Source organism: Toxorhynchites rutilus, chromosome 3 (genome assembly GCF_029784135.1).
Source record: "Toxorhynchites rutilus septentrionalis strain SRP chromosome 3, ASM2978413v1, whole genome shotgun sequence".
In the NCBI taxonomy this organism is placed as follows: domain Eukaryota; kingdom Metazoa; phylum Arthropoda; class Insecta; order Diptera; family Culicidae; genus Toxorhynchites; species Toxorhynchites rutilus.
The window spans coordinates 87,417,124-87,430,865 of NC_073746.1; the positions used below are offsets into that span (position 1 = coordinate 87,417,124).

The 13,742-nt window shown below is 40.6% G+C and overlaps 1 protein-coding gene across 1 annotated transcript; it reads right to left on the bottom strand.

The window, feature by feature from the left end:
* Positions 1 to 9,138: 9,138 nt before the first annotated feature.
* LOC129776858 (zinc finger protein 354A-like) lies at positions 9,139 to 11,357 on the bottom strand. Its single transcript, XM_055782747.1, has 4 exons — positions 11,229 to 11,357; positions 11,006 to 11,126; positions 9,862 to 10,831; positions 9,139 to 9,800 (listed from the first exon to the last, which is right to left on the bottom strand). The coding sequence occupies exons 1-4, from the start codon at positions 11,240 to 11,242 to the stop codon at positions 9,709 to 9,711; spliced, it is 1,197 nt and encodes a 398-aa protein (XP_055638722.1). The 5' UTR covers positions 11,243 to 11,357; the 3' UTR covers positions 9,139 to 9,708.
* Positions 11,358 to 13,742: the final 2,385 nt, after the last annotated feature.

The following is a 13,742-nucleotide window of genomic DNA, read 5'->3' on the forward strand; positions in this document are numbered from 1 at the left end:
GCCTTGTATGTTTAAATTTAGAAAGTTCGTAAAGAAATGCCGCATTTCTGATAAAAAATTTTACACGGTAATATTTGTCGCTTCATAAATTTTCTGAAATATACCACAAGATCGATACGATCTTGATTCTGAGTTTCTGATAATCAAGGGTTGAACGGGTTGAACGATCAAAATTTGGTCAATTAAAATTTGACACATTTTTTATGTGTGCATTGGAAAAATATGAACACCCCTCATTACTACATTCTGCGCGTGAATTGGTGCAGATGGCTTATTTAGTCGGGTATCTTCAGACTTTTCATGGTTTTAAAGATGTCTGCGAACTTTTCTCTTCCAGTCGTCATGTGAAACTTCTGTCCCGGTAACTTCTTGCAGTCTGATTTCGCCAACTTCGTTTGCGAAAATCTTGTATTTTCACGTTTCACGAGCAAAAATCTCTTGCTTGGACGCCATAAGCATCTCAAAGTCATATTTTGAAATGAGGAAAAGAAGGTGGTAAATCGTTATATTGGTTGGCAAACGACTGGACGAAGCGTACTTCATTTGTGGTTCTTAGTTTCTTGTCCAGTAACTCCTATTCCTCATTTTCCGCGGGGTCCGACAGGGGTACGAGTAATCATAGTGATCATCGGGTAACCAACCCCGGTGGGATTTTGGTGACAGCGAAGGGGGCCCATTCGAGCGTCTGTTCACCATGGAGGTGCGACTCTAAACAGTGCCTGTTCTCCATTTCAGGGGTGGCTGAACATCGTCCTCATGCCAACGTAGGACTCTAAAAAACGAAAAACGAAGTTCCTCCGTCGAAACAGGAGGCCTCCCCGTCTGTAAACATGAAACGCACAATGCTTTTACCAATGACCCATTCCAGCGTGACGTGACAACGGTTTGACTCACTAAAACAGTTTTTTTTCTCGTTTTCAAGTATAAATCATACGATTTCCGAATGGTAAACGGTTTTAAAGTGAAATTCAGAAAATTTCCTACGAGAATCGTCAGTTGGAGTATATTTTGCAGTTGAATTCGCTTGTTGCCGCCAGCCCAATATTTTTGTGACGTGACAACACCTGTCTTGGTGCTGGTTCCGATTTTTGAACATTAATGTTGTATTTTCAGTTCTGTTTCAAAATATACAAATAAACTTTGTTCTATGATTTGTCAATGAAAGATGAACGTAGATTCCTGTATACTCAGTTTTTCAAAAAACTCGCAAGAACATGCATTTTGTGATGTGACAACGCGCTCTGTGCGAATAAACAGTCTCCACGAAGCGTTGTCACATCACACAATCAATAAGTTGTATAAAATAAGAATTTCATCGTATTGTAACAAGCGATATACTACTTTTTATGTTTTTTTTTATTACTCTGAATACTTCTTACTTTCCTCTTAGATCTCCCCTTCCCCTTCCAAAAGTCGTTCCTATAGGGAAAGGTGGTCCTAACGCAACCGGTGGTCCTAAACCTACCCCCCCTTTGTATCACAGGAACGGTGCTTTCTACTGAATTTTCAATAGTGTCAAATGAAAGGTATCATAACGCTGACAATTTGATAATATGGTGACTTTCTTCTCGTTAGCGTTTTAGCGCCATTTTACGTTTTCATTCCTTCAAAAACAGAGAAGAAATATATTCAACCTGTGTGCAAAATGAGTTCTATGTTCTTTTAGATTGTAAAACATTGCGAAACAAGGCAATTTTAATTGTTTGTGGTATGTCCATCAAAATAAACTATATAAATTGAATCTACCTGTTACCTGTAATACACGGTATGCCTTTATTTGGGAAAAGTAGGGGTGGTCTTAAACCGACCTCCAGTTTTTATATCGCGATTGTTTAACACGTTCACACTGGCACTTGCTATCAATGACTAGCACAATCCTGGTTCATCGAGTGGCGCTCACTACAGGGGAAACTTTTGACAAACTCTTTGTGTATGCATCCGCGCACATACCTGTGCAAGGACGTTTATGTTTGCCTGTTGAAGATGACTTTGACGATAACTTTGATCGTTGATGTTTGCGTGTGCATTTGTATGTGCACTTTCTTTGTATAACTCCACACACGTCGCTCTAAGGCTAAGTTCTTTCTACTCAAACATTATCTCTCTCACTTAAATCCTATCTGTCACTATCAAACATTATTCTTTTTTTCCCTCTTCGCGCACCCATGGATATATGCCAACATTACCATTCACGATCGTATTGTGGGATTTCATGCCATTCCCGGTCTTTTATATCCGTTTCTAACGAACCGAAGTCACCATCCTCGATTCCAAAATGGCATCGGAATACGATATTCGACTTCCGCTGGTAAGCCCATATCGTCTGGGTTTTGACGTAGAACTACGTCTTTCAGGAAGGGTGCCAAATCAGAAAACAGGTCACGTTTTTATGAAATAAAGTTAACGTTAATAACTATTTTCAATGTGAACGAATTCTCATGATTTGCATACCAATCGAATCGGAAATTCTCTAAGATTTGTTCGATATGCTATACTTAACAATTCGCTAATCTCTAAACGGGTTAAATTCATGAAAAACTGGAAGAACTTCCTTTTTTCCCATACATTTGTTCTGCTGATTTGTGTGTTAACCCTACTCGTACTTCGAATGCTTATAACTCGAACATTTCTTAACAGATCGGAAAGATGTTTGCATCAATTGATAGGAAATATTTCTACGCGTCTATCACAATAAATAAAATATTATTTTTTATGAGATGAACAACTGAATAACTGTGAAATGTCAAGCGTTATTTAAACGCTCCAACTGCCAAGTTTTGATTGGCCCGATTTACGGTTTCCCCAACACAGACTTCAAAATCGTACCTGTGGAAATCCGTTCTGCAAATACACATGCAAGTTGAGGGTATTTTGTTCCCACCGAACACATTTCTTTAACACGGACTTCAAAATCAATATGCCTGGGGAATCCGCTTTGTCAAAACATGCAAGTCGGGTGTATTTTTTTCCAACTGAGCAGTATTCCCCCAACAGGGACTTCAAAATTTATGTACCTGGGGGAACCGCTTTGCAAATACTGCAAGTCGGGGGTATTTTTTCGTGTTGAGTACTTTTGTACTCGCTTGTCATTGTACAGACCGGAGCATGTTTCCCAAAAAACGTACTATTAAGCTGAGAAGCCTGGTAAAACTGTCATTTCAGATACTAGAGGTGAATGAACTTTCGCGATTCGAGAACTACGTAAACATGAGATGTGAAATAATTTCAGAGGGAAATAAAAATCAATGATCCTTTGTCAATTCTTCCGTTCACATATTTTGGTAGTCCTAGGCATCATATCAAACGTAAAAGGACTTTCATCAATTTTATTTGGAACGAAGAACATAAGCTATTACAAAAATTTCGATGCATCCTAAAATAATATTCGAAGTGGCAAACAAGTGGTTTGCATAATATAATTGCGTAGTTCTACGTCGAAAATATGCGGTCGTGTCTTGGATACAACCCCTTACATTTTTTCATATTTTTTTAGCATTCAATACTACGATCAGCAAACCGGAAGTTGGAAAACGATTATATCTTATATTATGGAATCTAGGTTCATATATTGTTGATAAAACATAGTAGAATAATCTTTTGTATGTTTTGAAACGAAATTGTAATTAATTAAATTAATCATTAATGTTCAACAGTCCGAAACAGCAAAAAGTCAGGTGTTGCCACGTCACAAAAGTATTTGACTGACAACAAGCCAATCTAACTACAAAATATTCTCCAACTGATGATTCTCAATAACCCGCTCAGCTTTTGAGACGTGCAGACGTTTTTTCGATTGCGCATATCACAAGTGAAGTACCTACCGTTGTAAAATTCGAATTTATACAGTGCCGCGTCGCGTGATAAGTGTTCCGCGATGAGGCGAGAAAACACGTTCAAAATTGACTATTCTCAAATTGCCGCTAAGCCATCAGTAGAGAAACTTTTTGGCTTTTGTCGCTCAGTTCTCGGACTGAATAAAGAGGACATAAAAAGACTCCAGTGTCACAGAGGTGATGCGTGTGCGTTCGTCAAGGTCAGTGACTTGACACTCGCTCAAAAGATCGTTGACGAACATGACGGAAAACATGAAGTGGAGAACGAAGGAAAAAACTAAAACTTCGAATAACATTAGAGGATGGGAGTGTTGAGGTACGTGTTCACGATCTTCCCGAAGATGTGTCGGAAAGAAAGGTCGTCGAATTTCTAACACAGTTCGGAGAAGTATTCTCGATCCGCGAAGTTTCGTGGTGTGAAAACACCGAAGACGAAGGCATACCACTCGGTATTTGGTCTGCCCGTATGTTAGTGAAAAGGAACATGGTGACTCTTGGGTCACCATCGACGGAGAACAAGCGTTCGTTGTATACAAGGGACAGCTTCAATCATGTCGCCACTGCAAAGAACAAGCGCACACTGGCATATCATGTGCCCAGAATAAGAAACTACTCTATCAAAAAAGCTACGCGAACGTGACGAAACAGAATAATAGGTCAACTACCGGTCAACAACCAAGAAAATCAGCTGGTGCAAGACCATCAAACACGAAGATCGTCGGTCAAAAGTCCTCCGTTCCATCACTGTCATCATCGAAGGCTTATCCAGAACTGCCGAGTGTCACAAGCCAAGCTGAACCTTCAGGTTCCAAATCGAATGTAAACAGCCAACCCGAAACCGCTCTAACTCCGAAAACGAACCCAAGCAGTCAGTCTGCAACTCAAATACAACGAACGAAATCTTCGTCGTCCCTACTAGCACCACCGCAAGCTGTCGTGGCGGTGGACGACTTTTTCAAAAAGCCAACGCTGCGATCGCAAAGCAAAAGCAGCAATGGTAACGAAACTGACGATTCTAATACATCTATGGGTAGCAGACAGAACCGAGGACGACCGGCTGGTAAAAAACCCCGCCGGGAGGACACCGACGAGGATAGGATTGAGGTAATGCTCATTTAAATGGCCCTCACATCGTACAACATGTCGTCCATCAACATCGCCACTATTACGAACCCCACGAAACTAAACGCGCTACGAAACTTCATCAACAGCCAAAGCCTCGACATCGTGTGTTTGCAAGAAGTAGAGAACGACCAGCTCTCCTTGCCAGGTTACGTCGTTTTCTGCAATGTAGACCACACGAGAAGAGGGACAGCTATCGCTTTGAAGGAACATATACAGGTATCTCACGTCGAGAGAAGCCTGGACAGCCGATTACTTGCGTTGCGAGTGAAAGATACGACGATTTGCAATATTTACGCGCCCTCCGGTTCTTCGCAACGCGCCGATCGAGAGACTTTCTTCCATGAAACGCTTCCTTACTATCTTCGGCATCATACGACGAATGTGGTGTTGGCAGGTGATTTTAACTGCGTGATTCGAACATGCGACTCAAGCAGCCCGAATGCGAGCCCCGCTCTGAAAACAGTCGTCCAACAACTACAGCTGCATGACGTATGGGAGAAACTGTGTCCTCGTGAAAATGGTGGCAAATGAAATACGAGTGGCAAATGCCCATGTCTGTTCTTTCACTGACCACAAAGCGCTGACACTTCGACTTTGTCTCCCAAATCTTGGACTAGAGCATGGCCGTGGTTTTTGGTCCCTAAGACCATATCTCCTGACCGATGAGAACGTTGCGGAACTCCAGTACCAGTGGCAATACTGGACGCGTCAACGGAGAAATTATGGCTCTTGGATGGAATGGTGGATTTCGTTCGCGAAGCCAAAAATAAAACGGTTTTTCAAGTGGAAGTCTCGAGCTGTCTTCAATGAATTCTACAGAGAACATCAGTGTCTTTACAGCGAGCTACGGCAAGCTTACGACGGGTACTACCAGCATCCAGAAATGTTGACCACTATCAACCGACTTAAAGGCGAAATGTTAGCGCTTCAACGAAGATTTTCTCACACATTTATGAGAATCAACAAAACGCACGTGGCGGGAGAACCCATATCCATATTCCAGTTAGGGGAGAGACGAAGAAAAAAAACCGTCATTACACAGCTACAGACAGAGGGAGATGAAACAATAACACATCCACGAGCAATCGAAGCGCACATGGTCTCCTACTTCTCGACACTCTACTCAGAGGAGACGAGAGAGGCAAATGGGAACAGATTTCTCTGCGAGAATATTGTTCCATCAAACGACGATGTCTGCATGCGTGACATCACGACGGCAGAAATCTGGGCTACGATAAGAACGAGCGCACCACGAAAGTCCCCTGGCTGCGACGGTACTCCAAGAGAATTTTACCACCGCATGTTTGATGTCATCCACCGTGAGTTAAACTTACTACTTAATGAGGCGCTCTGCGGTAATATTCCTGCAGCATTCGTGGAGGGCATCATCGTGCTGGTCAAGAAGAGAGGCGGCGATAACACAGCCCATTCATATCGGCCGATCTCACTGCTCAACAGCGATTACAAGCTGTTCTCCCTTATCTTAAAAACCAGACTGGAGCGGGTGATGAGAGAACACCACGTTCTAAGCGATGGACAGAAATGCTCGAACTCCGAGCGCAACATCTTCCAAGCCACTCTCGCTCTGAAAGATCGGATAGCGAGTCTTCGGCACAACCGTCGTGCTGGAAAGCTAATAAGCTTCGATCTCGATCATGCGTTCGATCGCGTCCGACACTCTTACCTCTTCGAGACCATGCGGTCGCTCGGCTTTAACCACGATTTTATTACACTACTCTCGCGCATTACTAGTCGATCCACTTCTCGACTACTAATCAACGGACATCTCTCTCGTTCGTTTCAAATACAACGATCGGTACGGCAGGGGGACCCTTTGTCTATGCACCTCTTCGTACTGTACCTTCATCCTCTGGTGAGCAGGCTTGAACGTGTGTGCGGCAACGATCTGCTGGTCGCGTACGCAGACGACATCAGTGTGATCGTCACATCGACAAATCAAATCGAAGAAATGTATGGGCTGTTCACTTACTTCGAGAGGGCTGCTGGAGCGAAATTGAACATACGCAAAACTGTTGCTATTGACGTTGGCTTTTGCGAAGGTGGAATTATCAATACTCAATGGCTACAAACAGCCAATGTAGTCAAGATATTGGGTGTTATTTTCACAAACTCCATACAGCAAATGACAACTTTAAACTGGAATGCGCTGGTGGGGAAATTTTCGCAACAATTGTGGCTGCAATCGCACGCTGACGCTGCACCAAAAGATCATTATGCTGAATACTTTCGGTACCTCCAAGATATGGTACATTTCGTCGATTTTACCACCGTTATGCGTGCATACAGCAAGAATTACATCAACGATGGGATCGTTTCTTTGGAGAGGGATGGTAGCCCGTGTTCCAATGATGCAGCTGGCGCGCAATAAAGAAAAGGGAGGCCTGAAGCTACAATTACCAGCGCTTAAATGTAAAGCGCTCGCAAAAAACCGACATTTGCAAGAGATCGAATCCCTTCCCTTCTATAGATCCCTTCTATTCCAAACAAATCCTCGACCGCGAATCCCAATAGATCTTCCTGACCTTAAACAAATCCTATCCAACTTGTCCCAAATTCCCCACCTAATACAAAGAAATCCCTCTGTCGGTCAAATCCACCAGCATTTCGTCAACCATACTGAACTGCCAAGGGTGGAACGGAAAAGTCCAACAGTGAACTGGTCACGCGCTTGGCGAAACATAGCAGTAAGGCAGCTCACTTCAACACAGCGGACTAAACTTTACTTGCTCGTGAACGAAAAAATCGAGCACCGAAAATTATTATGCGTGATGCGACGAGTAGACAATGAGAACTGCGAACATTGCACCAATCAAACAGAGACACTCATTCACAAATTTCGCACATGTGCTCGCGTCGTGCCGGCTTGGACGGCTCTTCAACAGAGAATTTTCGGCATTGTAGGTGGATGGAGAATGTTCGATTTTGAGGACCTGGTCAAACCTGTTTTAGCAGGAATAAGCAATATACAAAGAGAGAAAATCTTGAAACTCTTTATTATTTACATCTGTTTTGTTAACGAGTGTAACGGTAGAATTAATGTAGATGAACTGAATTTTCACCTAGATATAAATGTTTGACGAAATGTAAGAACAAAACAATTTTTGTATAAATTAAGACAAGCAAAATAAACTACTTTTACAAAAAAAAAAAAAATTCTTGTTGGAAATTTTCTTAATTTTGCTATAACATAATTTAATTTTGTGTTCTTTATTCATGAAAATGCAAAAAAGTGTTTATATATTTTGACTCAATGTTGTTACGTAACACTGGAAAGGATCGTATACTTTTCGTGACGTGACAAAACAACTTCTAGAGACAGTTGATACTCCTCTATTTGTGGACCGATCTTAACCAAATTTTGTAGGTTGTTGACCTTCATTGTTTGCTCAGAGAAACCCAAGCATAAAAATGTTTGAACCTATGTTCATCTGATAAACTAAAAAAATGCTCTATTTTTGTGACGTGACAACGCTTCAAAATATCTGTTTTTCAAATGCTAGTTTCTTATAAATTACAAAATGAAACGTATGTCTACTCTCAAAACAAGCATTTAATCACCCATTGAATGGTATATAGACATTGAAGTTTGGTTAAGCATGTGCAAAGATATCTCAAGAAACATAAAAATAGTGAAAACCTAAAATATTTTAAACATAATTATGTAGTTGATATAACTAGTGCTTATTCAAATAACGTTTTCAATTTTCTCCTAAAACTAGATTTGAGGTTCTCTGGTGCATAACCTCGTGGAATGGGTCTAATACAAACAAAACCATTGCGGCAAATTGAAAATTTAACTTTCAGAGCACTAACTCGAGTTTTCCGACGTTTTTCATTGAACATTGCGACGGCAGATTAAAATTTAATATCTTGTGAGCAATCGATTAGAGTTTGCTTGATATTACTTGATGAGGAGTGTGCGAAAATGATCTTTTTCTCACACTGTTTCGCAAAATTACTGCTTTTCAGGAGAGGGGTGAGGGAGGGAGATGAAATAAATGAGCGCCATTGTGGCAGCCATTTGTGGCTTCCTTCCACCTTCATCTTAAGGCGTCCGTAAACAATGAATCAAATTGTATATCTATCGCAGTGCCGCCCGTGGTGATAACTGGAAACATGGACAAATGGGGTTTCTCAAACAAACAATTCAAATACAGAATAAACAATGGTAAGGTCGTTTCGACGATTCAATCGTCACTTTAATAGTGATAATATTCGTACAATGTGCTGATATTGCGGATGTAATAGCTTTCTTATCCATAAGCCAACAAGTAAATAAAAACATATTTTGTTACGCACTAAAATCTTTGAATAACGACTAGACAATAAGTTAAAAATAAATACAATGACTTAGATACTTTACATGCTCTTGTGGGGGTAGGATTAGCATTTGATGACAACACCCTGTGATGGTGAGTGTGATATTTTCCCTCCTCAATGTTTACCTTAATTTGTTGGCGATTATACTACTATTGATTAGCTAACAGTTTTGCTGAGGCTGCGCGGCCCTAAAATGCCTTCGTCTGATACGTTACGGTTAAATGCAGATACTCGGCTGCCTGGTTAGGAGAAACGCATTTCGTTTACTGTGCGTTTGAAAATGTAATCGCTTAGCTAGTAATGTGTAACTCTTCAACTTCACCTTGTTGGTCAAGTTTCGCCAAATATTTGGTTTTGGCTGCTATTAACAATATTTTCATGACGCATCCTGCCATCACTTTTTAAGTCCTCAATCTCGGTCGTGTAATTTCCGGTGGCGTTTAAGATTCGAAGAGCAGGAAAATTTTTTCAGACACACATCACACGAATAAGGACGCTCACCTAGAAGAAAGAACAATAATAAATACGACAGGTGATTCATCAATCGGTACCCCGTGTATACCCGTATGGGTGCGGTAGTGAAGTTCCAAGCTGCGGGCGTTATCAAATACTTTAGTACACGTGGTGCAACGGAACGGATTCTCGTCGCTATGTACACGATAGTGGGTTTTAAGGGTAGATGCATTGAAGAAAGATTTGGAGCATATATCACATTTGTAGGGTTTCTCACCGTCGTGCAGTAGCATATGTTGGCGAAGATCACTGAACGATTTGTGGCACACGTGACACTCATGATTGCTAATACGGGTAGACCCCAAACGATTTGCTGATGCAAACGATTGCGATTGCAATGATTTTGCACTGCGACCGCTGATATTGTTGTTGTTGATATTTATGCTACCGGTATTGTTCGACAAACTTGTGCCCTTATCGTTGCTGACTAGAAGATTCTGTGCGAAGCTGATGCTCCTACTAATGCTTTTCTGGGAATATTTCACCTTCGAGTGAATGTACTCCACATGCATGTTTAAATTCTTAGCGAAATGAAACGTCTTTGGACAATAGAAACATTTAAATATCTTCTCCTCCTTGTGATTTATGATGTGTTTTTCGAGTTGTTCCAGAATGGGGAACTCGGTCGAGCAGAATTCGCATTTGAACATATGGGTGGGCGTGAGATTACCCGAGAAATCAAGCCCGTTCCCAAGCAGATAATCCGACTGCGCTGTAATGTCACCATCCACCGATCTTCCATCGATCTGCATCTCCTCGAGAGCTTCGTTCGATTCCGACTCATCCCATTCCTCAATGTCGTCCTCATTGATATCATCGTCGTCGTCCCCATCATCTTCCTCGTATCCGGTGGCGATGACATAATCCGGTTCTGTTTTTATAACCACCTCCGGTTCGAGAAAGGTCGATCGTAAATATTCATCGTTTTGAATGCACTGCTCACGGAATCGGTAGAAGTTTTCCACTTTACCTTTGCATGGCGTACATATAGATGTAGGATATCCAAGTTTAGCGGATACCTAAAAATGCGATGTATGTTATCTGAGCAGTTTCAATTGAGTTGAAATTGTTTAATAGAATCTGTTGAATAAACTACAAGACATCAACACATCTATACAGCATTGATTCCATGTCCCGTAGCAAGTGAAATTGATCCGACGAAGGCGCACTCGCAGCTAATAATTAATACGTACCTTGACCGATGTGCAGTCATAAATTATCACTTGCAGCAGTTCGTTTCCACTATCACCAAAAATAGATTCCAAGTTGTCATCGCCGGACAAGCAGAGCCTGCAAATGTTTTCTATTTTTGCACTAAAAAAGGAAGAAAAATATATTCCGTTAGATTCCGAATTCATGCTAAGAAACACAGAACAAGCCGACCGCGGTTGTTGATCCCGATCGGAAGTCACTTACTGAAGGGTACTCATGCTTGCGCTAACACATTTGCTTGATTCAATAATGTATGTCGCCGCTAATTTAGCTCTAAAATTGGGGAAGAACTTTTCTGAAAATAAATGTTTACTGCTGCTGGCGGCGATGGTTAGAACTGTCAATTGGAAAATATTTGCACGGATTTGATAGGAATGTTCAATGTTTAGCTGAATCAAACAGATATTCATCGAATTTGAATAAAATTCAATGCGAATATATGATGGGAGCAAAAACTATTTGTTTTTGAGTAAGTTTAATATATATTGCTGTTTTACGGCATATTTCGGTACTTGCATATTAATGCCATCGCAGCGCAATTATTATTATAAATTAATTTTTTTCGCTATACAATTTATTTTGAGGTCAATGTACACTGCGTTTCATAACTATAGAACCAATCTATTTTTCTAAGCTTCCAGAGATATGTGAGACGTCGGGTAATTTGGGTAATTTGGCATCAATTCATAAAATACGAAAAATCATGGAATGGTTAAATGAATAGGGGCTCCAGATTCTGGACTGGTTAGCTTGTTTACCAAATCAAAACTCTGTTAAGACATTATGAGGAATGATCGTACGAATAGAAGATGCAACCTTCAAGAAGTATGAGTGATTTAGAGAGCTTGAACGAGCAGTGTCCTCTGCCTAGAACAAGATACACACATGGCGCAGATCGGTCGAAACCCGAAAATGAATGGTTTTATAGTTCTATGCAATGTATTAGGGCGAAGTTACCTTAAGCGTTCCTAATGGTGGATTTGAACTAGTGATATATTCAAGTGAAGAAATGTTATGAGATTTATAGACATCGCATCAACCGTTTACAATAGCGCGAACTTATATAATGAATATATTAATAAATTTCAGTGAATTTATTCACTTGAAGTAGAACTGCATCCAACTTTAGTGATTTCTTACCAGTGAGAAATTCACCAGCGTTAGGCGGATAAACGAACGAATTTTTTTCAGTGGCATTTGGTTACTTTTTCTCTCAACAACTCAATCTTTATGTTTGTTCGAAGAGTTCGGATGAGAAGATATTTATAGATAAATCGTCTGGCAACCATCACTTGCGTTCACTCTAGAGGTGGGCAAAACGGTTTACTTCAATGAACCGTTCAGTGACCAGCCATTCACTTAAGTGAACTAGTTCTTTTGAATAGTTCACTCACTCTTTTGTACAGTGGAGGGATATGTCAAAGCAAGTATAAAAAGTGTGGGATGTTATGTAAGACTGTTCATTCATAGAATGCCGTTTTAATCATTATTCGTCCGATATTGGTTAGAAATAACTTAGCACAATAAAAAATCAAACTTTGATTTTGAAATTTTGATTTTGTTTGAGTCGTTATTCATTATTTTCAGCATAAACTAGCATTGTGCAGCTTTGCTTACGATGTATTGCAATAAATGCTATAGCAAAACTGTACCCAAACCGTGAACGTCCATCTCAAAATTATCGAGCACAATTTGATATAATATAAAACAAGACTGTTCAAATCTTTCCGCTTTCAACTATATTTTTAAGTGAGGAAGATTTGCATATTAACTTGCTGAAATATTTACCCTGAACTCCAAAATATGAAATTAAAATTTAATTTGATAAATAATTTAACAATCCAATTTAAAACCATCGTATCCTGAAATGTTGCGTTTTTTTATGAAAGTGACAATACCGACATATTATTTTTGTTGTTTCTTGAGGCTATCGTTTGTTTCCATTCGTTAATTTAAGTACTATTTACCTTGCAGCACCATTCATCTATCACTCGTTCGTTTTCTTTCCTCTTATGCACCGCTTACCGTACACAGTTCGTTCAGAACTGCATGCACAGTTCAGCCAGCGGTCAGTTCGTTCTGAACTGCATACACAGTTCATTCGGCGGTCATCGCACACATTTCGTTCTGAACTGCATACGCAATTCATTCTGAACTGTATAAACAGTTCGTTCTGAACTGCATACGAAATTCATTCTGAACTATATACACAGTTCGTTCTGAACTGCATGCACAGTTCAACCAGCGGTCAGTTCGTTCTGAACTGTAATATCAGTTCATCGTTCACTGTACACAGTTCGTTCTGAACTGGGTATACAGCTCATATGAACTGTTGCCCAGCAAAAAAGAACGGCAGTTCGTTCACTCTTTTTGGTGAATTAGTTCTTTTGATCAGTTCATGAACAGTTTGCCCATCTCTAGTTCCCTCGCGGCAAAACACTCCACACACAGTTTCGCCGCATTTAAATTGCGTTTACTATACCAGGTCCGGGTGGTTTGCATTCGATTTCTGCACTCGTGAATAAATGAACTTTCCCACAAACGAGCCGGCGCCCGCGCCCGCATCGCATCGCATTCACTATGTCCTCGACCTAAGGTGCAAAAAATCGACTAAACCAATGAATCTGAAATAGAGATTTAAAATCGAAAACCCTACCAGCACTGTTGAAAACACCCAAAACAGCGTTCGATGCAACCCTGTCGCAGACAGAAAGGCAA

Coding starts and splice junctions, on each gene's coding strand:
- LOC129776858 (XM_055782747.1), bottom strand. Junction 10,832..11,005: donor ATGACTGCACATCGGTCAAG/GTACGTATTAAT, acceptor TCGCATTTTTAG/GTATCCGCTAAACTTGGATA. Junction 9,801..9,861: donor TCACTACCGCACCCATACGG/GTATACACGGGG, acceptor TCTTTCTTCTAG/GTGAGCGTCCTTATTCGTGT.